The sequence below is a fragment of the Telopea speciosissima genome, chromosome 10 (assembly GCF_018873765.1).
Source record: "Telopea speciosissima isolate NSW1024214 ecotype Mountain lineage chromosome 10, Tspe_v1, whole genome shotgun sequence".
Taxonomy (NCBI): Eukaryota; Viridiplantae; Streptophyta; class Magnoliopsida; order Proteales; family Proteaceae; genus Telopea; species Telopea speciosissima.
In genome coordinates, this window is record NC_057925.1 from 29855385 (window position 1) to 29879216 (window position 23832).

The 23832-nt window shown below is 39.7% G+C and overlaps 1 protein-coding gene across 2 annotated transcripts in view; it reads left to right on the forward strand.

Annotated features, from left to right (window-relative positions):
- Nucleotides 1–4335: 4335 nt before the first annotated feature.
- Nucleotides 4336–23832, forward strand: part of LOC122642397 (protein kinase and PP2C-like domain-containing protein) — a 115383-nt gene continuing 95886 nt past the window's right edge. For both annotated transcript variants that reach the window (XM_043835847.1, XM_043835848.1), the window contains exons 1-6: nucleotides 4336–4348; nucleotides 11664–11802; nucleotides 11915–12032; nucleotides 12172–12338; nucleotides 13593–13660; nucleotides 13775–13995. In XM_043835847.1, the coding sequence (XP_043691782.1) occupies nucleotides 11688–11802; nucleotides 11915–12032; nucleotides 12172–12338; nucleotides 13593–13660; nucleotides 13775–13995 (689 nt within the window). In that variant the 5' untranslated portion in view covers nucleotides 4336–4348; nucleotides 11664–11687. The remainder of the gene's footprint in view (nucleotides 4349–11663; nucleotides 11803–11914; nucleotides 12033–12171; nucleotides 12339–13592; nucleotides 13661–13774; nucleotides 13996–23832) is intronic.

The window sequence follows — 23832 nt, forward strand, 5'->3', positions numbered from 1 at the left end:
AGGCCGACGTCAATCTCTTATTTTCTCCTTCAAGTTGGGCAATGTAGATGCGAAGATCATCTATTTTATTATGCAATTCTATTACTTCCTTTTCTAAAAAGGAGTTTAAAGCTTCAAGCTTGCGACTTGCCTCATAGAGAGCTTCAAAACTCTTTTCAATATCATCTTCATCTACGTCATCCGTATCTATCTCTTTAATTGAATTACTATATTTAGAATTAGAAGTAAGATAGGCTGAACTTACCTCTATGTCATCTTCTGTTGCCATAAGAGCTAGATTTGTGACTTCTTCATCAGAATCTCCTACCACTTCTTCTTCACTTGAATCCCATAAAATTTCAGCGGCATATGTTTTCTTCTTTTCTTGTCCTTTTGGGCACTCAGTTCTAAAGTGGCCAAGCTTTCTACAGTCATAGAAAATAATATCTTTCTTAGAAGGAAACGTTTTATCTTTAGATAGATTCTTACCTTTGCTTGCTTGTCCCTTGTTGGAATATTTTCCTCCTTTCTTTTTGAGGAATTTTTGAAATTTCTTGGTTATAAGAGACATTTCTTTTTCTGAGAGGTTGATGTCCTCCTCTTCATTGCTCTCTTCATCAGATGGACTTGTTGTCTTGAGAGCTATGGTCTTCTTCTTTGGTTCTTTTATTTCCAACCATCTTTCGTCTTCATTCAATTCGACTTCGTAAGTGAGTAAACATCTAAGCAGTTCGTCCAGGCTTACTTTGTCGAGGTCCTTTGCTTCCTTTATGGCCATTACTTTCGATCTCCACTTTGGGGGAAGTGATTTGAGAATTTTTCTTACATTTTCGGACTTGGTATATGTTTTACCGAAGCCCTTCAACTTGTTGGTGATGTTAGTAAAATACAAAAACATATTTGAAATATTCTCATTTTCTAACATCTTAAACAATTCATACTCATGCACAAGTTTATCAATTTTTTATTCTTTTACTTGTGATGTTCCTTCATATGATATCACAAGTGTATCCCAAATCTCTTTTGCCATTTCACATATGACAATTTTGTTGAATTTGAAATCACTTAAGGAATATTATAAGAAAGTGATAGCCTTAAAGTTATATTAAATTTTCTTCTTTTCAGCAGGAGTTAATTCGGAGGTTTCCTTAGGAATACTCTTACCTTCCAGAATTTTAGTGAAGGAGTATGGTCTACGTTCGATTACATTCCATATCTCAAGATTATGAGCACAGGTAAAATTCCTGAATCTAATCTTCCAATATGAAAAATTATCTCCATTGAACAGAGGAGGTCTAGAGACATTCAGTCCCTCAAGTGGATTGTTGTAATGTGATCCCATAGATCTTAAGTCTCAGATAAAATGAGTTCCCTCTGTGATACCAAATGTGGGATAACCTAGAGGGGGGTGAATAGGTTACCACTAGTGAAGTGTTGTCCCTTTAAATTTTTCTTTGAATTAAAAATAAGATAAAGAGAAAAATTGCACAAATAGAGGACACACAGAATTTATAGTGGTTCGGCTAAACTAGCCTACGTCCACTACTCTCAACCTTGAGAGAATTTCACTAGTTACTTCCTTTCAGTACAGTAAGTGGGAAGAACACCTTTACAATCTTTTTTCACTGGATAAGAGGATCCCAATCTTTTAAGGATAAGGGGATTCTTGCAAAACCTAAGTACAGTCTAGGCTAATGCAACAATGCTTTATAAACTAAAAAACATAAACTAATACAGAGAGAATAAAGGTAAGAGTTACCTAGGCAAAGAGTGTGATGTGTACTCCTTGCAAGTGTCAAAATGATGCAAGAATGAATGCTTGTAATGATGACCTTCTTCAAGACTATTCTTTAGAGTGCAAGTATATGAAGGTCTTTAAAGCTTTGAAGTCAACCTTGGAATAGACTTGATGAGAACAAGAAGACTTCAATAAATGAGAGCTTAAATTGATTTTTCACCTTTCACAAAAGTGCTAATTTGGACTGTAGTGGATAGGTGAAAAGGACTGATATATTTTCTATTTATAGGTTTATTAATGGCCTTTAGAACATGTGCAAAATATACTCTAACGGATCTATTTTTCACCAATCCGATCGACCTGAAGATTGATCCGGTCAACCGGATCATAGCCATTGGAGAAACTAACCGTTAAAAACTAGTCGTTTGAAGGCAGCATAGGCATCCGATCGATGTTCGATCAATCGGATCATCATCCCACTTGATCCGAACGACCGGATCATCTATAGGAACGTACTAATGAAGCTGTTATGAAGTCCGGTCGATGCACACCCTGAGATTCGGTCTACCAGATGCTCAGACCGGATCACGATCTTGGCCTGATTTCGACAGTTTGACTGTGGGGATTAGTCCAGGACTTTCTCCAACCAATTTTAACATATTATAAGGTCAAGAAGGGGTTCAATTAAAACCTCCTAAGGTGCCTAAATGATGCACATGCATGTTTCATTAATTTTATGCAAATGCAATTACAAGTATGTAGTGAGTGTGTCTAAGTATGAGCACACGAGCATCTTGATGAAGGTCTTGGTCTCTTTCTTCGAGTGATGTTCTTCAATCTTCAAAAGATCTTCTAATATCTTCTTTTCTTGAAAAACTTAGCATGCCTTTGATATCTTGATCTTCATGGCTTTATCCTGAACATCTCGACTTTGTACTATATGTCTTCTACTCTTTTGACTTTATTATCCCTGTTGGCATATAGACATATACAAGACCTTGTCTGATATGTTTGTTATCATCAAAACAATTATGGAGATGGGGTAGGATTCCCCAACAGCCTCCGCTTCAACCAGTGCATTAGCAAGCTCGATGAGCTCTAGTTCCTTATCTGACATCTTATAGGACATCTTAAATGATGCATAGGCAGAGATGAGTGATGCTAAGATCAGATCAGTTTTGTACCGCAGCTCAAACCTAGTCCCCATGGCTTCTAGTTTCTCTAATAGATTAATCATTTTCATGACATAGTCCATCACTGGAGTCCCTTAGGACATCTTATAGTTATGGATCTGACACACTACATCGGAGTGTGCATGTGTCAGCTACCTATTGAACAATTCAGCAAGCTTATCCATTTTACCGTCTGAGGTACGTAGATCCTTGACTAAGTCCAATACTGACTTCTCCAATGATCCTAGGATATAAAGCGATGCCTTGGAGTCCTTCTTAAGGAAATCCTGCATCTCCTCATATGATTTAAAATCATTCGGGTCGGGTTGAGGAGGAACTTGTTCATCAAGAACTGTGTATAGTTCTGCTGCAGTTAAGAGCAATTTAATGCTCCGGTACCAATCGACATAATTGTATCATTTAATTTGTATTCACTAATGAGTATTAACAGGTTGGAATTAACAGCAGTCATTGAGTAATAATCTGCACATGTACAAGTAAAAATACATGCATATTAATAACCATTGATAAAAATTAAGCATACACATCAATGGTCTTTCATGATTTAGGTCTCCCTCATGACCCAAAAAATGAATTGGATACCTATAACTCTTGCATGCCAAACTTACCCTATCGTGAGTCATTATACACACAATGGTGGTGTAGACTAATCTGTTTGCCTCATGGGCTTCAAATATTTTCGGCCACCTAGATGTCATGCCCAGATCCTGTCGGCTGACATACACCCAAGTCATGCATTTACCTATTGCATTAGTTAGAATCATGGAATCATGAAAGATGGCCCATTGTCGTAGTGCCCTCTCACTATCCATATCCTAAAGTATCTAAATAGAGATAAATATAGATAGCCATGTGATAATGAGCCTGGCAATGTCCTGTCGGCATATGCAGGGTCATATCACACAATCTCTACATTTATCTTTAATAGGAGGCCATGGACATGTCTACTAACTTAGACTAGTCCATATCATACATGTATTATGATTAAAGAGGAATTAAGCAACTCTCACATATATATCATGGATGGAATCAAATAACATAATTAATCAATATTTATGGGATGACGGCATTTTTATCAAAAACAATTAAAGAACCCTCCCAATAAAAATAAAACTAATAACTTTATTTTAATTATGGGTGCATCAATCATGCCATGGATGCCACGCCTCGATCAACTCCTTCGTCCGATCACGTTTTCAAAGTAGGTGACTTGCATCTCCATAAGCTTTGAGTGCCACATGTGGATCATCATGAACATGCCCTGAGAGTCCTAATTCCTCTAAAATTACAATAGAAACCTAGAAAAAATATTCTATACATTTTCTTTTCCATAATAAAGAAACCCTGCATGGAGAAACCAACCCACCATTTTGAGCTGCCCATGGGGTGGAGTACATTTATTTATAAAAATGAAAGGGGGAGAGAGAGAAAGAGAGAGAAACATCACATCCACCCATAATCCCAATGCATCATATACATCAAATTACCATCCATTTTATTAGAAAGTCAATCCTATAATCACATCATAATATAACATCATGCATGGGCATCATTAAAGTAAGCAAGCATAAAACTGGATTTTTTTCAATTATTGAACCACCACATCACATGTGATAACATGTATCCAAGCCCATTGCCAATTAAAATTTCATTTTAATTCCAAGTGGGTGGAGAGATTTTCATCTTCTTCCTCCTTAACAAAACAAATAAAAAAAAATCTATTTTGTAAAACCCCCCCTTTTTTATGTTAAAACTAGGAGGGAAAAACACTGCAGAAAAAATCTGCGTAAAACCACAAGGGCAAAAGGGCACAAGCCACGGGCAGCACCCATGGGCTGTGCGCAGGTTGTGCGCACGCGATGCTGCCTGTGGCTTGCTGCAAGCGGCTATCGCGCGCAGTTGGCCACAGGCTGCGTGCGTGCAGCTTGTGCGTTGGCTGCTGTCCGCATGCCTTGCTGGCCGCAGGCTGGTGCCATGGGCAGGGACATTAATGTGGGGATGGTTGGCAGCGTGCGCTCCATTCCCACATTCATCATAAAAAAAAATTTAATTAAATAAAAATTTCCTTCCCTTTTTATGGATACAATTTTTCAATAATTGGAATAATAGAATCAATCAAATCTATGGTCAATATAACCAACCACATGGGCAAGTTGCTAGATTCTAACAACCTTGTAACTACCCATGTGCACATGGGAAGGTTGTTACAACAACCATATAGCCCTTCAACAAACTCAATCAAGAATTTGACAACTTGCATTCCATACATGATAATTAGATTAAAACACTAATTATATGATATCCATGGGGTGAGAAAGGTGGCTCTGATACCACACTGTAGGTCGATCCTATATAGTCCATGGGGTCATGGTGGTTCACCTTGGAATACCAATTATAATATAAGTTCGAGTTCCTTGTTTTAGGGAACTCCAGGGTTGTCCCTAGGGAACCCTAGGGTTGCCCTAGGGCAACCTAATCTGGCTTGGGCATCCTATTTTTTATTTTAGGGTTTTACATGGTCGCCCATGGTGCCCTACAGGAACCCTATTTGGGTTTGGTATGACAAACCAATGCCCAGTCCATCTCTTTGACGTCCCATAAAATTATTGGGATCCATGTCATAGAGAATAATCATCCCTATTCCATCTCATGGATAGATGGATCCATCCCACACCAGAATGCATAGTGAAAAATAATCGATTCGGGTTACTTTCACATCCCATGAATAATCAATATAATTAAATCAACAGGAATTAATAGAATTGCTAACCTAATGAGCCTCAAATGTTGCTCCTCTAATAGACAATGGTTCTTCCTCCGATGAGCACTTCAAGCAAACAGATCTGAACCTCCAATGGTGTAGCCAAGGTTCTTCAAGCTAATCCTAGATGCTCTTCAGTTCTTCAAGCATAAATCTGGGTTTTTAAAACCCTAACTCTCAAACAAAGTAGAGAGCAAGAAGAAGGAGAAGAAGAGATCACAAGAGAGAGAGGAGAACCAAAAACCATCCAAGAGGGGGGGGGCAGCCAAAAACGTAGAGCACTGCCCCCCTCTATGTTTTTGGTTGTTTATATAACACTAGGGTTTCCAAAACCCTATATGGGAAAAAATAAAATCCCAGTGAGAGTCAGACTCTCTCTCTCTCCTTGTTTGGCTGTCCTGTTTATACTCAAAGTGGTTCTAATTGGTAAAGAAGCAGAATCTAATTGGTAAAGAAGCAGAATCTAATAGGAAATGTTATAATTAATTAATTATTTTAATTTATGGATAATTATAATTAGCATCATATCCGTTAATTAAATAAAGAATCAATTATTTTAGTAAATTCTAAATAACTCCTTACATGATAATTTATTATCATGTACAAGCCCCCCACTAACCAACACCATCGTTATAGAATCTAGGGCATGTACACTTGTACTGCCAAACCCCATTCCATAGTACATGTCCATATAAGAGTGTATGTGTATCTGATCAGGTCCCGTAAAACTCGACAAAACACTTTATTCAAATAACTATATATAATCTATTATTTTATGTAAAATAGGTTTTGCAAAAATCATTTCCAAAACAGCACTGGATCCAGATTCCTATCCGACCATGCATAAACAACTTCAATCTCGGTGTTCCCCAATCGGGCAGTGGTGACCATATTGAGTAATTCCTTCACTCACAAAGTGTTCGCACATTCCTAGAACACTGGCTTTGACTCACTTGAGTCTTAGTCATTGATGAACCAAAGAATGCGGTCACACTTTGCAGCGACAGGGTTCCCTTAAGTAAAGGGTCTCAGTGACACATGTCTATCCCTTCCTACATCTGGCAGTAATACATTGGGGAATTGACAAAGTAGATTCTTCGTCAATACACACATCGAACCTGTGAGTACTCGCATTCGTACCCTGACATCACATGTCTAGGTATACCCAATGCGACGACCATATGATAAGGGTGCCCAGCCCAAACCCTAGTCATGACTACCATTTTAAGTAAAACTTACGAACAAATAATGCTCAAAAATTTTATATCGCATGTGATAATATTAAACCAAAATGTATAAAGGTTCAATACAAAGTAAAATCGGATTGAACCAGACCAAACCGGGTTTGATGGACACATAAATCCAACATAAAGACCAACGCACAAGTCCTTAATATATCTTCTAATGTTTGAATGGTCCTCTCTGACTGTCCATCAGTTTGGGGTTAAAATGTTGTACTGAAAAGCAACTAGGTACCCAAAGCTTGCTGTAATTTCCGCCAAAATCGAGAAGTAAACCTCGGGTCTCAATCAGATACAATGGATACTGGAACTCCATGCAGTTTGACAATTCCTTCAATGTACAACTAAGCTAACTTTTCTAATGTATAAGTCATGTGGACAGCAAGAAAGTGCGTTGATTTTGTCAATCTATCCACAATGACCCACACTGCATCATGATTTCTAAGTGTCTTAGGTAGAGAGGTTACAAAATCCATAGTCACATGCTCCCACTTCCACTGTGGTATTTTCAAAGGCTGCAACAACCCAGAGGGTCTCTGATGTTCCACCTTAACTTGTTGGCATATAAGACATCGCTCTACAAATTGATCAATTTTCCTCTTCATACCATTCCATCAAAATATACCTTTCAAGTCTTAGTACATCTTGGTACTACTTGGGTATGCCGTATAAGCTATTTGGTGTGCTTCTTTTAAGATCTCCTTTTTTAACTCTTCTTCATCTGGTACACACAATCGTGTTCTAAACCTCAAAACACCACCATCAGAGATAGCAAAATCAGGTTTCTTCCCTTCTTGCACTCCCTTCCTGATCTTTTCTAAGATCTCATCATTACCTTTTTTGGCTTTAATCCTGTTAAATATTATTGGGTGCACCATAAGGTTTGACAAGAGAGTTGTAGCACTGCCAACAATTACTTCTATTTCTATCTTCTTCAAGTCATCAAGAATATGTCGTTATGTTGATATTAGCTTTGCTGAAAATCCTTGTGCCCTCCTGTTAAGTGCATCAGTCACAACATTAGCCTTCCCTAGATGATAGTAAATATCACAGTCATAGTCCTTTAATAACTCAAGCCATCTACGCTGCCTTATTCAACTCCTTCTAAGTAAATATGTAGTTTAGGCTCTTGTGGTCCGTGTAAATTTCACACCTTTCTCCATATAAGTAGTGTCTCGAAACCTTCAATGCGAATACAACGGCTGCCAATTCCAAATCATGAGTAGGGTAGTTCTTTTCATAATCTTTGAGTTGCCTAGAAGCATAAGCAACCAATTTACCATGTTGCATTTACACACAACCCAAACCCAAGTGTGAAGCATCACTGAAAATAACCAAGCCACCTGATCCTGAAGGTATAGTAAGTATAGGGACTGATATCAATCTTTGTTTAAGTTCTTGAAAGCACTTATCACATTTATCAATCCACTCAAACTTTACATTCTTCTTGGTCAACTGAGTAAGTGGCATTGCAATGCGGTAGAATCCCTCAATAAATCTCTTGTAGTATCCTGCTAAGCCTAGAAAACTCCTTATTTCATTCACACTTGTCGATCTAGGCCAATCCAACACCACTTGAACTTTACTAGGATCTACAAAAATACCTTCTTCTGAGACTACATGTCCCAAAAACACAACCTTATCCAACCAGAAGTCACATTTCTTGAGTTTAGCAAAAGTTTCTTCTCCCCCAAGGTCTGGAGCACGATCTTCAAGTGTGCCTCATGCTCTTCCTTACTTCTGGAGTAAATCAGAATATCATCAATGAAGATGATGATGAACTGATCAAGATATTCATGGAAAACTCTATTCATTAAATCCATGAAAGCTGCCGGTGCATTTGTTAATCCGAATGGCATCACCAAAAATTCCTAGTGTCCATATCGAGTCCTAAAAGCTGTCTTGGGAACATCCTCCTTCTTTAGCTTCAATTGGTGATATCCTGAACGGAGATCAATCTTCGAGAATATCTTTGCTCCCTTTAACTGATCAAATAAGTCCTCAATACGGGGTAGAGGATACCTATTATTGATAGTAACCTTGTTTAATTCCCTATAGTCAATGCACATGCACAAGGTACCATCCTTCTTCTTTACAAACAAGAGTGGAGCTCCCCAAGGTGACATACTAGGTCATTTATGTCCCTTGTTCAACAATTCTTGCAATTGACTTTTCAATTCCTTCATTTCGGATGGAGCTAAACGGTATGGGGCTTTTGAGATGGGTGTCGTACCCGGTAGTAAGTTGATCACAAACTCAATCTCCCTGTCAACAGGTAAACCAGACACATTGTCTAAGAAAACATCAAGAAAATCTCTAACCACCTTGATATCTTCAAGGGCTGGCCCCTTAGCCTCAGTGTCCACAACACTAGCTAAGTAACCAAGGCATCCTTGCCTAAGCAGTTTACTCGCTTGCAAGGCTGATACAATCTTCAATGGTGAAGACCTTACTCTATCTCCTTTAAATCTGAACTCTTCAATGAAGGGAAAAAGTGAAGAGAAAAGGTAGAAAAAAGAAGAAGAAAAGCAAAAAGGTAGTGGGGGAGGTTTGAACCCCTCACCTCTCCCACTTACCAACTTCCTACAAGTAAAAAATAGCCATCTACACAAAACCCCTCCCTAGAAGTTTTATTTGCAACAATCCCCTCACAAGATTAAGACAACACAGATACTACTCTCTTGAGCACTTCGTTCCAAGAGAGTGGGGGGGGGGGGCAAGTGATGAACAAAAAATATACGGGCTAGTCCCGAGATGCCATGTGTCTTGACCTGAAGGGGAGGCTAGCTCAAGCCCGACTGCGACAGAACCAGTTCGACAACCTAAGAGGAATAGGACTCAAGAGGTCACCCCAAAGGCCAAGTCTACCATGCAAGTCACTAGGTCCAACCATGACGTCATCGGTAAGATCTACGTTATCCTATCACTAAAAGGTCGCAACTAGATGTATACCAAAGGGAGGACAATCCCAAAGAGGTATATGTCAAACCAAACTCAACATGTGAAGAAGACGCTTAGGGAACCTCCTTCCTACTAGGACTCTACATCTCACGAGGAACCATTCCAAATACAACTCTACTATGTGATGATCTACCCTACGTAGCACATTCGTCATCGATGAGGACTCTCCATACCGCCATACTCAACTATAAATACTCAAGTATTCTAGCCCATTGATCATTTTGAATTCCAGTAATTCATCTGTTGCTAAGAGAGATCTAACTAAGGCATCGAAGAGTCCTAGGCCGAAACCACACCAGTTCTCCCTTGTCCCTGACGTCCTTTTGCAGGTTGCGGTACCCGAAGGACCTACCGGAGATTTCCTAACACAACAGGTGGGAATAATGAACCGACAATGAAGGAAAAGTTAAAGTCTCCATTCATATTCCCAATTCTATACTCGTTTGGTTGAAGGAGAGAGAGACAGAAGAGAGATCGTGAGTAATGACAACATCTCAATCTTCAGAGATCCATGGCGGCATGGTCTACTCCTCCTCCTTCTTTGATCTCAATCCTTTTTTTTTTAAAGTTTCCAGGGGCAGAGGTTGAAGAGAGGGTTTGTGGAGTTGTGGTTGTGGGGGTGGAGTTGCAGAGAGCTGGGGCGAAGGTTGCAGAGATGCTGGAATCAGAGGAGGAGGAGGAGGAGGAGGGATGGGTAAAAGTTACAATTTTCAACACGGTTGATACACCTTGTTTGATGAGTAGAGATGTTGCTCATTACTCCTGATCGTGAGTCGCAAGGTCTGAAACCCCTGTTGTCAAAACCCTTAACATACTCCCTACTGAAATCCCTATTATGATTGGCCTGAGAAAAGAATATTTGCTCTCGAAACCCTCAACATACCCCGGCCGAAATCCTTGTGGTGATCGGTCTGCGCAAGAGAACATCTACTCATCTGTGCATCGCCAAGCGTTGTAGAGGAGGAGGAGGGGGTTGCCTTTCTAAAAATAAAAGCAAATAACATTTTTACCCTCAACTTTGAGGTTTTAAGAGCACGTGCTCATTAAACTAGTGAAAATATGAAGGGAAAACGTTTTTGGCCATAATCCATAATAGACTCCGATTTTGGGAGTGTTTTCATTTATTTCAAATAAAAGCAAATTTAAAAAATGAAACCAAGAGCCTCGATCCTTGTAGGGCTAGCGCAACCTTGTATTATATTACTAGACTTGAACCTTTGACCAATTGGTCATGTTAGAAGAATTTTAACCTCTCTTTGTATATTTTTTAAATATATAGTATATAATACAGGGTCAGGCTGGCCCTACCAGGGTCGAGGCCTCAACCCAGACCCGACCCAGCCCTGCCAGGGCCAATAAAAACTAAACCCAGCCCAGCCCTATATTAAACATAGGCTCGGTCTGGCCTTGTTTGGGCTCTGGGCGGGTTAGGGTGGGTTCGGGTTGGTCGGGTTTTTTTGACACCCCTAGAAAATACTCTTTTAAAACGGTTAAAAATGGCAAGCCCGTTTTAAACGCATTTTGCTAACTTAGGCCGCAACTAGCTTTTAACCAACCTCTCCACCCCGGAAAAATATCTCTTGCGATTCCCTGACCGGTACAATTCCCCTAGTGCCTCTAAAAAGAGGGGGGTGAACCTCACCCGGGCAGAGTGTTCGATTAGGGAACCGCAGGAGCTGTACCTGGCAAGGAATTGGAGGGGATAAAGGCTCCACTGGCCTGCTGACATGGGTTTAAAACATCCGTGGATTCCATTTTCAGTAGGTCATTTTATAAGCTTTTCTGTAACCAGAGAGAGAGAGAGGGAGACAGGAATGGTGGTGAAAATAGTGGAGCCTAATACCTGCATAAGGGGTTGCTGTAGAAGTGATTCCATACCCTTACATCACCCTCCATCGTCATACACCATCGGCTCTCCGATCGCTAGAGGTACCCTCTACAATTGCCTGTTTAATGATACAGAAAAGGTTAACCGTTAATTTTAATAAAACGATCTCAGCTTCATTATTTTCTCTCCCTTTTGTAAAATTTTTGTTTCAAGGGTCAGAAAGCGTTGTGTATGAAGCAACTCTCCATGGAGCCAAAGTGGCAGTGAAGAAGCCCATCTTGTCTACATCAGAAGAACTTGACAAATTCCACAAAGAATTGCAGATATTATGGTTGGTTAAATTCCATCTCTTCTCTTAAAAAAATTTGTTGGAGAAAATGTCTGTTGTAATCAATGATTTTGATGATTATGGTTTCTGGGTCGAAAGTAATTACAATTTTTTTTTTTCCTTTGAAAAAATGACGATAAAGCAAGCTAGATCACCCAGGGATAGCTACACTGGTTGCAGCCCATGCAAGGCCGCCCAATTACATGTTCTTCTTCCAGTTCTACGAGTCCAGGAATCTTGCAGAGAAATTACATTTAGAAGAATGGAGCCCTGGAGTCGATCAAGTTCTTAAGATCAGCCTTCAATTGGGTAAGAGTTACTCTTCACTTGGCTATACAATTCTCCGGCATTGTCTTCTGGAAACAGCCTCTCTGCGAAAGCAGGGGGCTGCGTACGTTTTGACCCTCCCCAGACCCCGCAGTGGCGGGAGCCTCGTGCACTGGGTACATTCTTTTTTTTTGTCGTCTAGTCAAGTTTCTTTTCGATTTTACTAATATCCCTATTCTTGTCATTACTTTAGGGTGTGGGTATATTAGAATCTTTGAGCTTGAAGCTTGTTGGTTATGAAATGAGTTGACATAATTTTTTGGTCAAATTGGGGATAGTATTTGAAAGAAAGAGTAATTTTAGAAATTTTGGATTCAATCGTTGATTTAATGGCATTGCCTTAGGAACCTGAGCCTATAATAGTTTGACTCGGAGCTGTAGTAGAGTGACTTACAGGTTATGACAATCAGAATTTGATTAGATCCAACAGTCAATTGAGTACATCCCATCTCTCAATATAGGACATGTACTTTGTGAGTTTATACTATAGATGGTTGCTTAAACTATTATTTAACAAATAAAAAGAAAAAAGAAATCTTTCTCTGATGGATGGGTTTTGTCAATCTTCGTTTCAGGGTTATTTGATGTTGCCCTAAGTTTTTTTGTATATACTACTTGAGATGAACAATTCTGTACATGTCAGTCCATTAGAAGGAAATCTCCCTAATTTGTATACAAGTTTATGTGCCCATGTTGTATATGGGGATCATACTTGAGTATATCATTGATAATATTAGCAGTGTGATGGTAGTAATGTACTGTATTTCCACAGATGTGGGTACCTTAAATTATCTGAAACATATATTTAGCTTATGAAAATATGCATATCATTGCTCACTTGTTATTTGTAAGTTATGCATATTATTATCTGTACTTTATGTCCTTGTAACAAGACTTAATATTAATGGTGATTGGAAAGGCTGACTTAATATCTGAAGATCTAATGACTGTCAGAGTCTTGTAAGTTTGCTGACCAGAATCTTACTTGTAGTATGAATGCAAGCTGTCTCCTTGCCACTTGATATACACTGTAAGTTTGTTCTAGGTTGACTTTCTGACAGTGTTGAGTTACCCCTTGTATACACAATCAATGCAGTTGTCTTGAGCTTGACTGTTGTATTACAATTGCTCTTGTTTTATTCTATTTTACATCTTTTGCCTAGCACAAAATTTTGGAAAGGTTAAACTGTAATAGTCCACACTGTTTTTCTTCTTGTGTCCCCTCCCCCTATCCAGCAAAGGCTCTACAATATCTGCATGATCTTGGGATTGTGCATAGGGATGTGAAACCAGCAAATATTCTTGTGAGTATCTTCTTTTTGTCTTTCTTTCTATTCAGCTTCCTCAGGACCTCAACTAGCAGTAATTTGAATTTTTGGTTTTAAAAAAGATTAATAATGCCAATACTTGTGATGCAGCTTGACAGAAATCTTTGTCCATATCTAGCTGATTTTGGTTTGGCAGAATACAAGAAAGATCTTAAACAAATATCTGAAAACTGGAGATCATCTGGAAAGCCGACTGGTGGCTTCCACAAGAAGAATATGGTAGGAACACTCATATATATGGCACCTGAAATACTAAAGAAAGAAATACACACTGAAAAATTGGATGTCTACAGCTTTGGAGTATCAATCAAGTGAGTATTTGAACTAGCAGAGGATTTACTTATAGTAACTGGTTACTTTCTCAATTCTAAGCATTAGTAAACAAAAAATAATTCTACGTGCATGCATTTCATTGTCATTTTTCTTCTTTTCCCCTTGTTTTACGAACATGTAAATCTAATTTTTTTTGGAATATGAATTGGCTGGATCAAACCTTGTTGTTCCGAATCTATTTAATTTTTATCATTGTTAATTCTAGAAGTCCTTAGTAATAGCATGGTTTGTACAACAACAACAACAACTCAGCCTTATCCCTACTACATGGGGTTGGCTACATGGATCCTTGCCATCCAATCAGCTCTATTCGAGGTCATACTTGATACAAGGCTTAAGCTATGCATGTCATTCCTCACCACTTCTCCTAAGATCATTTTAGGTCTGCCCCTGGCTCTTTTAGTTCCTTCATTCTGAATCAAATCACTCCTCCGTACTGGAGTATCTAAAGGCCTCTATTGAACATGGCCATGCCACCTCAAATGACTTTCTTCTTAGCTTATCATGTATCTGAATCAAATCACTCCTTGTAAACTAATAGCATGGTTTGTGATCACAAGAAAACTGGGATAGCTCTCATCTAGGTACTAGTGCCATGATAAGAGAACTTGGTGAGACTTCCATAGGTATCAGAAATAAAATTTGGTGTATTGTGATCTTGTATCCCAATTGACTGAGTGGTTTAAATAGGTGATTTGTAGGATCTATAAAAGTGCAAGGATTTACCTATTACCCAAATCCCAACTTATATCAAATAAACTATACATGAACATGTTTTCGCTCTTGTTATGTGGTAGTTTTAAATTCTAAGAAACTCAATTCAACTCAACTCAGCCTTTATCCCAAGTGGGGTCAGCTACATAGGTCTTATTTCTCCAATCAACTCTAATTCAAAGCCATACCTGTTATTAGTCCTAAGCTATGCATGTCTTTCTTCATCACTTTTTCTAGAACCATTTTAGCCTACACCTGGCTCTTTTAGTTTCCTCCAATCTGAATCATATCACTTTACCTTCTGGAGCATTTCGAAAGCCTCCATTGCATGTGTCCATACCACCTCAAACAACTTTCTCTCAATTATTCCTGTAGGAGATCCGAGCTGGTCTTGTTCAGATCCTTGGATAAAAAGATTCATTTTCTTCAAAAGAAATAGGAGGTAGAACCAATAAAGATTTCTTTTTAGATTCATCCCTGGAGTTGAATACCTCATTCAAGAAATTTTTGGATCCAATTCGTAGGAATCAATAGAGAAGACAAATTGGTGGAGGGTTGCAATATTTAAAATCTCGTTTTGTTTCAGTGTTTCGGTCTGACCAAAATATCCGAAATATTCGAAATTTCGGATATTTTGACCGAAATATTGTATTTTTTCTGCATGATTTCGGTAGGTCATTTCGGTGGGTTTTAGGCCAAGTTAAGGCCTGAAACTTCATGGAAACCCTATTTTAGGCTATATAAACACATGTAAATGTTCAAATTGCAAAAATAGTCACCCAAAGTGGTGTTTTGGATTTGCACCATTGATTGACAATGTACGGTTGAATCCTAGTGTATAACTTAGTTAATTATACATACACATTGTTTAAGACTTTTAAGTACTAGAGGACATAATAAATTATAATTAATAAGCAATTTAAACAAGTAAATTCACTTGAAAACATAAAGTCAATGACTCATAACTTAAGTCATAATATTAAGTACAATAAGTTAATAACAAGATGATATCAATATCCCAAATTCCCAATACAACTCAAGTAGTCATCAAGTTACTCAAATGTCTACAAATATTCTAATAATAATTACTCCGCCGTCCAAGATCGACCCCATTCATAGTCCGATGGAGCCGACGTGCATTGTTCTCCGACTCTTGGACATATGAATGCCACGTCATAGTCTGGGAGGAGAAACGAGTGGAGTCATCCATAGTTGCCATGTAAATTGCATTATCAACATGTTGAAGGTAACCTATCCTAGGATATGGGTCACCAAAGTGTGAAGAACCACGACTACCCACTGAGCCATTGTGATCTGACGGGTCTGGGAGCATGTACGGGTATGACTGGTGGGTTGAATAGGAGAAGATGTCATCCACAAAAGACGATCCACTACGTCCCTGTGAGTGGGAGTCGTACTCAAAACTGGGAATGGATGGAGAAGATATATGCTCCCCCCCCCCCCCCAAGTCAACTGCCCATGGCCATATGGATGTGAATGAGATGAACTGTACTTTGATTGTACTGGAGATGGACTGCTCTCTACGTGAAAAGATGGGGCATGGAAATGCCCACTTGATCTGCTGTCCTTGTCACCAATACTCAATCCACCAATAGAGCTAGATAAGGTATAAATGTCCATAAGATCAGCCTGTCTAGTAGCACCAGGAGGATGGAAATGGCCATGATGCCCTCTCTTGTAAGATTGAAGTGAGTCATGTGACCCTGGTGGGCCCGGGGGGGCACCATGGTCTGTATCCTTTGTGGCATGATCAAACTGTGTTTCTCCGGTGAATTAGATCGGCTCTTGCTGCTCTTCTACTGCATAGCACTCTCGAATTCCCTCATATGCCTCACCACCACCACTACCATCACTACCATTATCACCATCACAACCATCACCACCACCATCATCATCTCTACGAGTTTGAGTCTGAGTCCCAGCACCTAAGGACATGGACCAATCATCTTCCGCCTCATCAGCATTGCCACCTGTAGGCTGGAATGGTATGGGTGACGTTTCCTGTGCGTGTACCTCACCCTCTTCAACCATGAACTCATCAACATCTATATGTTCGCTATCATGGGGTTAGGCCTACCTCCAGGGTGATCCAACACTGACTCACCTCCATCCCTCACCCAATCCACAATAGGATCTTCATCATCTGAATCCACCTGGAAAATGTCGGCGAGATCGATATGTTCCTTGAAACCCTCTTGTCCCATGCGTGTGTGTTGTATCTTCAACCTCAAATTGTAATGCACATACACCAAATCAGACATACTTTCGGAACCCAATTTGTTTCTCCTCTTGGAGTGGATGAGTGAAAATGTACTCCAGTTCCGTTCACAGCCATATGCGGAACATGTCTGGGAGAGGACCTGGATTGCTATTTTCCTTAAATTCTCTGTCAAACCCCCATACAACACCTACCATTCAGCTGCATTACAACAAAAGAGACATGTTATAGTCATTTCAAAAGTTTCAATACATATATAAGGGAAATTTACACATACCACCCCTGAGGTTTGACGAAAGGATATTTTCACCCCCCAGTTTTGGAAAATTCTACATACCCCCCTAAGGTTTGCAAACGGTAACAAATAAGCCCATTCCGTCAGTTCATGACTAACATTGTTAAAAATTAGACTTGAACTGACGGAATTGCCCTTCTAAGAAGAACCCAAAAAAAAAAAAAAAAAAAAAAAAAAAAAAAAAACCTGCAACTCATCTTTCCCAAAATCGATTAGGGAAGATGAGTTGCAACCATTCCAGCGCCCCATTGATTCGTTAAAACGTTTGCCACTCAATCACTCCTCTTCAACCTCTTTGCCTGAACCTAATCATCACCATCTTCACCATCACTCTCTGCTCCACCCTCAAACCCTAACCCTAAACTCTGATTTGTTCACCATCACTCCCTGTCTTTCCTTTGATGCCCGTACAAAGCAATTGGATGAACCATTGGATGCAGAACAACCCACCATGGTTCATCGCCCTCCTTCTCTTCTGCATCCTCGACTGAACTCAGAAAATCTGAAATCTCCCCGCGAATTGAACGAGAAACAGATCAGAGAAAATGAGTCCGATCGTGGCGGTCTTGTCTTCTTGTCTTGGTGGTCTTTGAGTGTTGTCATGCTTTTATTCTTCTCTCATTTTCCATCTTTTCAAACCTACCTACCTATCCACATGTCCGTCCAATCCTCTTTAATGTCTTTTTCCTTTTTGTTTTTTTTTTTAATTAAAAATTAAGAATCCTCTGTAAAGTCGAAACCACTAATCTAAGCTCTATTTATCTCTAGCTCGAACTTTTTATATAATATAGATCCATTCTAAACGAGAGAAGAAGAAGAAGAAGAAGAAGAAGAAGAAGGAGGAGGAGGAGTAGGAGGAGTCTCTGGAAGGCCGTGAAACAATGGCAGAAACGGAACTAATGTTGGAGCACACGCCAACATGGGTTGTAGCCGTTGTTTGCAGCGTTATTGTCGCTATTTCTCTCGCCGTTGAAAGGATCCTTCATTATACTGGAAAGGTAATGTCTTTTTATCGTTTCTTTACCACATTCTTTTCTCTCTAACACTTCACTTTTCTCTGGAAGTTTTCTACTATCTCTTTTTTCCTTTGCTTCATTTTTAAGAGTTTCGAATTTTGCTGCAACTTAGAAGCTGAATTACGCTATTTTTTTTAAAAAAAAAATTTATGTGCGATTGATTTCAGTATTTGAAGAAGAAGAATCCGAAGCCGCTCTTTGAAGCTTTGCAAAAAGTTAAAGACGAGTTGCAGGTTTGGTTTTTTTTTTTTTTTTTGGGTTCTTCTTAGAAGGGCCATTCCGTCAGTTCAAGTCTAATTTTTAACAGTGTTAGTCATGAACTGACGGAATGGGCTTATTTGTTACTGTTTGCAAACCTCAGGGGGGTACGCAGAATTTTCCAAAACTGGGGGGTGAAAATATCCTTTCGTCAAACCTTAGGGGTGGTATGTGTAAATTTCCCCATATATAATTTAAAAAATAAGATATTGAATTGAGTAATGACTAATGAGTACCAGCATCACCGCTTGTCCGGCCTTACTCTGTAGCATTGGTTCCAAAACTCCTCAATGCATCCCTAAAAGTCTTCATCTATATTCATTTGGAAAATATTTAAAATTAGTAATGACTCATTATTATTTACTGAGGTAATTCTAAATGAATTATAAGACTCACCTTAGTGTTGCATCTAGTTTGTAATTTACTGTTTGGCTCCAACTTGGCAATTGCTTTCTGTTAGCAGACCTGAATTAGAGAGTAATTGCTTGAATGATCAATATGATCAAATAAGCCTTGTATTTATAATAGAGAAGATTACATCCTAATGACCAAAATACCCCTACTATAGCCGACTTAACTAGGAAGTACAAAGAATATAAAAAACGACTGTAAAATCACCCAAATACCCCCACAGTATTCTGGTGTACGTAATTCAACACTCCCCCTCAAGTTGGAGCAAATATATCAATCATGCCCAACTTAACTAAATTAGGATGGAGTAGTTTTCTAGACAATCCCTTGGTGAAAATATCAGCAGGTCTGATCAGTATACTTCACAAAGGGAACACAAATCAATCCATCTTCCCATTTTCTTTAATGAAATGTCTGTCCACCTCAACATGCTTGGTGTGATCATGCTGTACCGGGTTGTGTGCAATGTTGATTGCAGCCTTGTTGTCATAGTACAACATTATAGGAAGGTGAACAGGAACACCAAGGTCTTGTAGCAAGCCTTTCAACCAAAGAAACTCACAAATGCCTTGTGCCATAGCACGAAACTCTGCTTCAGCACTAGAACGAGCCACCACATTCTGCTTCTTGCTACGCCAAATGACAAGATTGCCACTTACAAAAGAACAATACCCAGCCCAATCAGCATCAGTATACTCCTCTATCCGTAGGTGACCATGAGGAGATAGGAGAATGCCTTTTCCAGGGGCTGACTTCAAGTAGTGAAGAATCCGAAGAACAAGCTCCATATGAGACAAATAGGGATCATGCGAAAAATGACTCACAGTACTCACAACAACAGCAATGTCAGGACGTGTATGTGAGAGATAAATCAGTTTCCCTACAAGTCTTCAGTATCGGCCTTTATCAATAGGTTCACCATCCTTTTCTTTGAGACTGACAGTAGCCTCCATAGGAGTATCTGAAGGATGATATCCTAACAAACCAGTTTCAGCCAACAAATCTAGGACATACTTCCTTTGGGAGAGAAAGATGCCTTTGGAAGATCTAGCAACTTTAATCCCATGAAAGTACCGTAGCTTCCCTAAATCTTTAATCTCAAACTCCTGCCCAAGAAAGGTCTTCAACCGGCTGATCTCATCACCATCATTGCCAGTAACCACAATGTCATCCACATAGACTATAAGAACAGTGAGTTTTCCACCAACCCTCTGTATAAAGAGAGTATGATCAACATTACTTTGCTTATAGCCCACAGAAATCATGGCCTTGTGAAACCGGCTAAACCATGCTCGAGGTGATTGCTTCAGCCCATAAAGTGCTCGCTTCAATTTACACACTTTACCTTGATTACTATCACTAGAAAACCCTGGTGGAATATCCATGTACACCTCTTCACCAAGTTCTCCATTGAGGAAGGCATTCTTCACATCTAGCTGTTGTAGATCCCATCTAAGATTGATTGCACGAGTTAGCAAAACTCGAACAGTGTTCAGCTTTGCAACAGGAGCAAAGATATCTTGGTAATCAATCCCATTTGTCTGAGTGAAGCCCTTTGCAACCAGACATGCCTTATATCGATCCACAGTCCCATCAGCCTTTTGTTTGACCACAACCCATTTACATCCCACTTGTTTTTTCCTTGGAGGAAGAGCTACAAGATCCCAAGTATTATTTTTTCTCAGTGCTCTCATTTCTTCCAACATTGCTGCCTTCCACTTTCCATCTTTATAAGCTTCTTGCCAATTTTTAGGAATGGAAACAGAAGAAAGAAAGGATACAAATGCACGAAAAGATGGAGAAAGAGAACTATAATAAACAAATCGAGAAATGGGATGCTGGGCGTAAGTCCTAGTACCTTTGCGATGAGCAATAGGTAGGTCGGAAGAAGAAGTCTTACCAGGAGAAGATGGAGCTGGATCCTGAGTCGGCAACTCGATGGGTATTGGTGCTACAGTGGAGTAAAGCTACCCTCTTTTGGAACACCCCTTTTTATAGGTGATAATGTTAGAGTTGTCAATTCTCTTCTGAAATTCACTGATGGTTCTCTGGACTGGAGTTAGTTCCCCCTGACTAGGAACATTACCCCCATTATTTCCTACGAACTCCCCCTGTAAAGGATTCCCTTCGAATGAAGAGGCAGCAGCCAATGGAATGGAAGTGGGGCAACACCTAAAGGAGATGGGGCAGCAACTAAAGGAGATGGGGCAGCATCTAAAAGAGATGGAGGAAACACATCTTCACTACAACTAGAGCTCTCCCCCTGAAGAGGTGGTGAAGAATAATATGAAAGGCTTTCATGAAAAAAGACATCCATACTGACCAGAGTACAATGAGAAGGGGGATGGTAACACTTCTAACCCTTCTGGGTTGGAGAATAACCCAAAAAAATACACCGTAACCCACGGGGTTCAAGTTTGCTTAGAGATCATGTATCTCTAGCATAACACACACAGCCAAACACCTTGGGAGAAACCATAAAGGAGGAACTCCCATGTAAAATCTCAGCCGGACTGCGAGAGTTAAGAACACGAGAAGGCAGCCGATTAATGAGATAGGTTGCAGTGAGAATAGCATCCCCCCAATATTGGAATGGAACATGTCGAGCAAACATCAATGCTCTGGCCACTTCTAATAAGTAACGATTCTTCCGTTCAGTCACACTATTTTGGGTTGGGGTATCAACACAACTAGTGTGGTAAATAATCCCATGATCAGCAAAATATTTTTGAAATTGATTTTCTGTATACTCGGTTCCATTATCACTTCTCAAATTTTGAGAGTAGCCTGGAATTGAGTTTGAACCATTTTATGAAAATGCTGAAAACATGAAAACACCTGATTTTTTGTGTGCATAAGACGAACCTATGCGTGTCTAGAGTGACAGTCAATAAAGGAAACAAATTAATGATTACCATAAAGAGAAGTCTTACGACTAGGGCCCCGAACATCAAAATGCACTAAATGAAAAAGTGAAAAACTCCTTTTATTTGAAATAGAATAAGTTGAACGTGTCTGTTTGGCCAGAACACAAGCCTCTCAAAAAAATCATTCTTATCACATTTTTGGATCAAAGTAGGAAATAAAGTTGTTAAAATTCCTAATGGAGGGTGACCTAATCTAAAGTGCCATTGGTATATTTCAGAAGAGACTAAAGAGTTCTGGTGTGGAGAAGGGAATGGTGGTGGAGTGAGACGCCCATCATCAAGTAGGTACAAACCACCGTGCACTTTACCTAATCCAATCGTCTTCCCAGAGGCCAAATCCTGAAAAACACAATTAGAAGGAAAAAAAGTTTCTTTGCAGTTAAGATCACGAGTAATACTACTAATGGAAAGAAAGTTAGTAGTAAAATTAGGAATGTGCAAAACAGAAGACAAAGGAAGAGAAGAAGTGTAGTTGATGATTCCTTTTCCAGAGATGGAAGAAAGGGAACCATTAGCTACCTTGACTTTGTCTTTCCCAGAAGTAGAAGAATAACGATGGAAAAGGCTAGAGGACCCAGTCATGTGATCTATAGCGTCAGAATCAATGATCCAAGGATGGGAAGCTACTGAAGCACAATGACCACCAAATGAAATACTTGACCGAGCAAAGTTTGAACTTGAAGGAGTAGGGGAATTGGCAGTAGTGGATGTAGTAGAGGCAGCAACAGTGGAAGTCTTTAGCACACGTAGAAATGCTTGGAGATCCTCCTGGGATAGACCAATGTCAGTAGTAGGGGCTGTAGCAACAGACTCAGAGTGATGGGCCTTCTTGTTTGGTTTCTTCTTAGCAGCACGTTTGGCTTCAAAGTCCGCTAGTTTTCCATGAAGTTTCCAAAATTTCTCTTTGGTATGGTAGGGCTTGTTACAGTGCTCACAAGTGACAATGCCCTTGGTAGAATCACCAGAAGAGGAGTTACCAGCAGGGATAGGAATGGCCGTGGAAGCAGTCTAGAGAGACGATCTCTCAATAGGTGGAGGATAGAGTATGGCAGCCCTATGGTTTCCTTCAAAGGAGACCAAGGCATAGGATTGTTCAAGTGTGGGAAAAGGAGAGTGACCCAACACTTGAACCCGAATCTGATCATAATCCACATTTAATCCAGCCAAGAAGTCATAGACCCGTATCATGTCAACATGCTTCTTATAAGCAGCTATATCACCAGGAGTGGAAGGATGGTAATCAGAAAAATGATCCAACTATTGCCAAAGGCTGCGAAGAGTAGCTTAGTACTTAGAGACAAACAATTTCCCCTGAGTGGTATGAAGGACTTTCTTTTGGAGTTCATAAACTTGGGCATAATTGCCAAGCTGTCCATATGTTTCCTTGCAGGCTGACCAGATCTGTGCAGCTGTATTAAGAAGAAGAAATCCATTCGCAAGGTCTGATTGCATGGAGCCAATCAAATAAGACATGAGGATACCATTATTGGATATCTACCTGTTCAGGAGAGTGCCAGCTTCAGTTGGCATAATAGTAGTACCATCAATATAGCTAGTAAGCCCACGGCCAGCAATGGCAAAGTGAGCAGAGCGAGACCATATCAGGTAATTGCTCACATCCAGTTTGATAGGATTAGGAAGAAGGTCACGGGTATCATGCCTACCATCCCCATCAGCAACAGAAGTGCCAGTAGAGACTTCAGAGTCACCCATTATGCAGCAGAGACACCCAAATCATAGAGAGGGGCTGTGGTGATGAGAAACCCAATGAGTACTCCAAGATAAGGGCTGCAAACAAGAGGAGAGACCTCTTTAAATATAGGATGGGTTGTCTCCCAAAAACAGCAGCTATTGACAGGGCAATCTTCTAGATCGACTTTTTCAGGGTTTTGAAAAAAAACCCTGATTCTGGTGAAATCGATGTAGGGCAGAGTGCAATAAAAAACCAGCAGAAG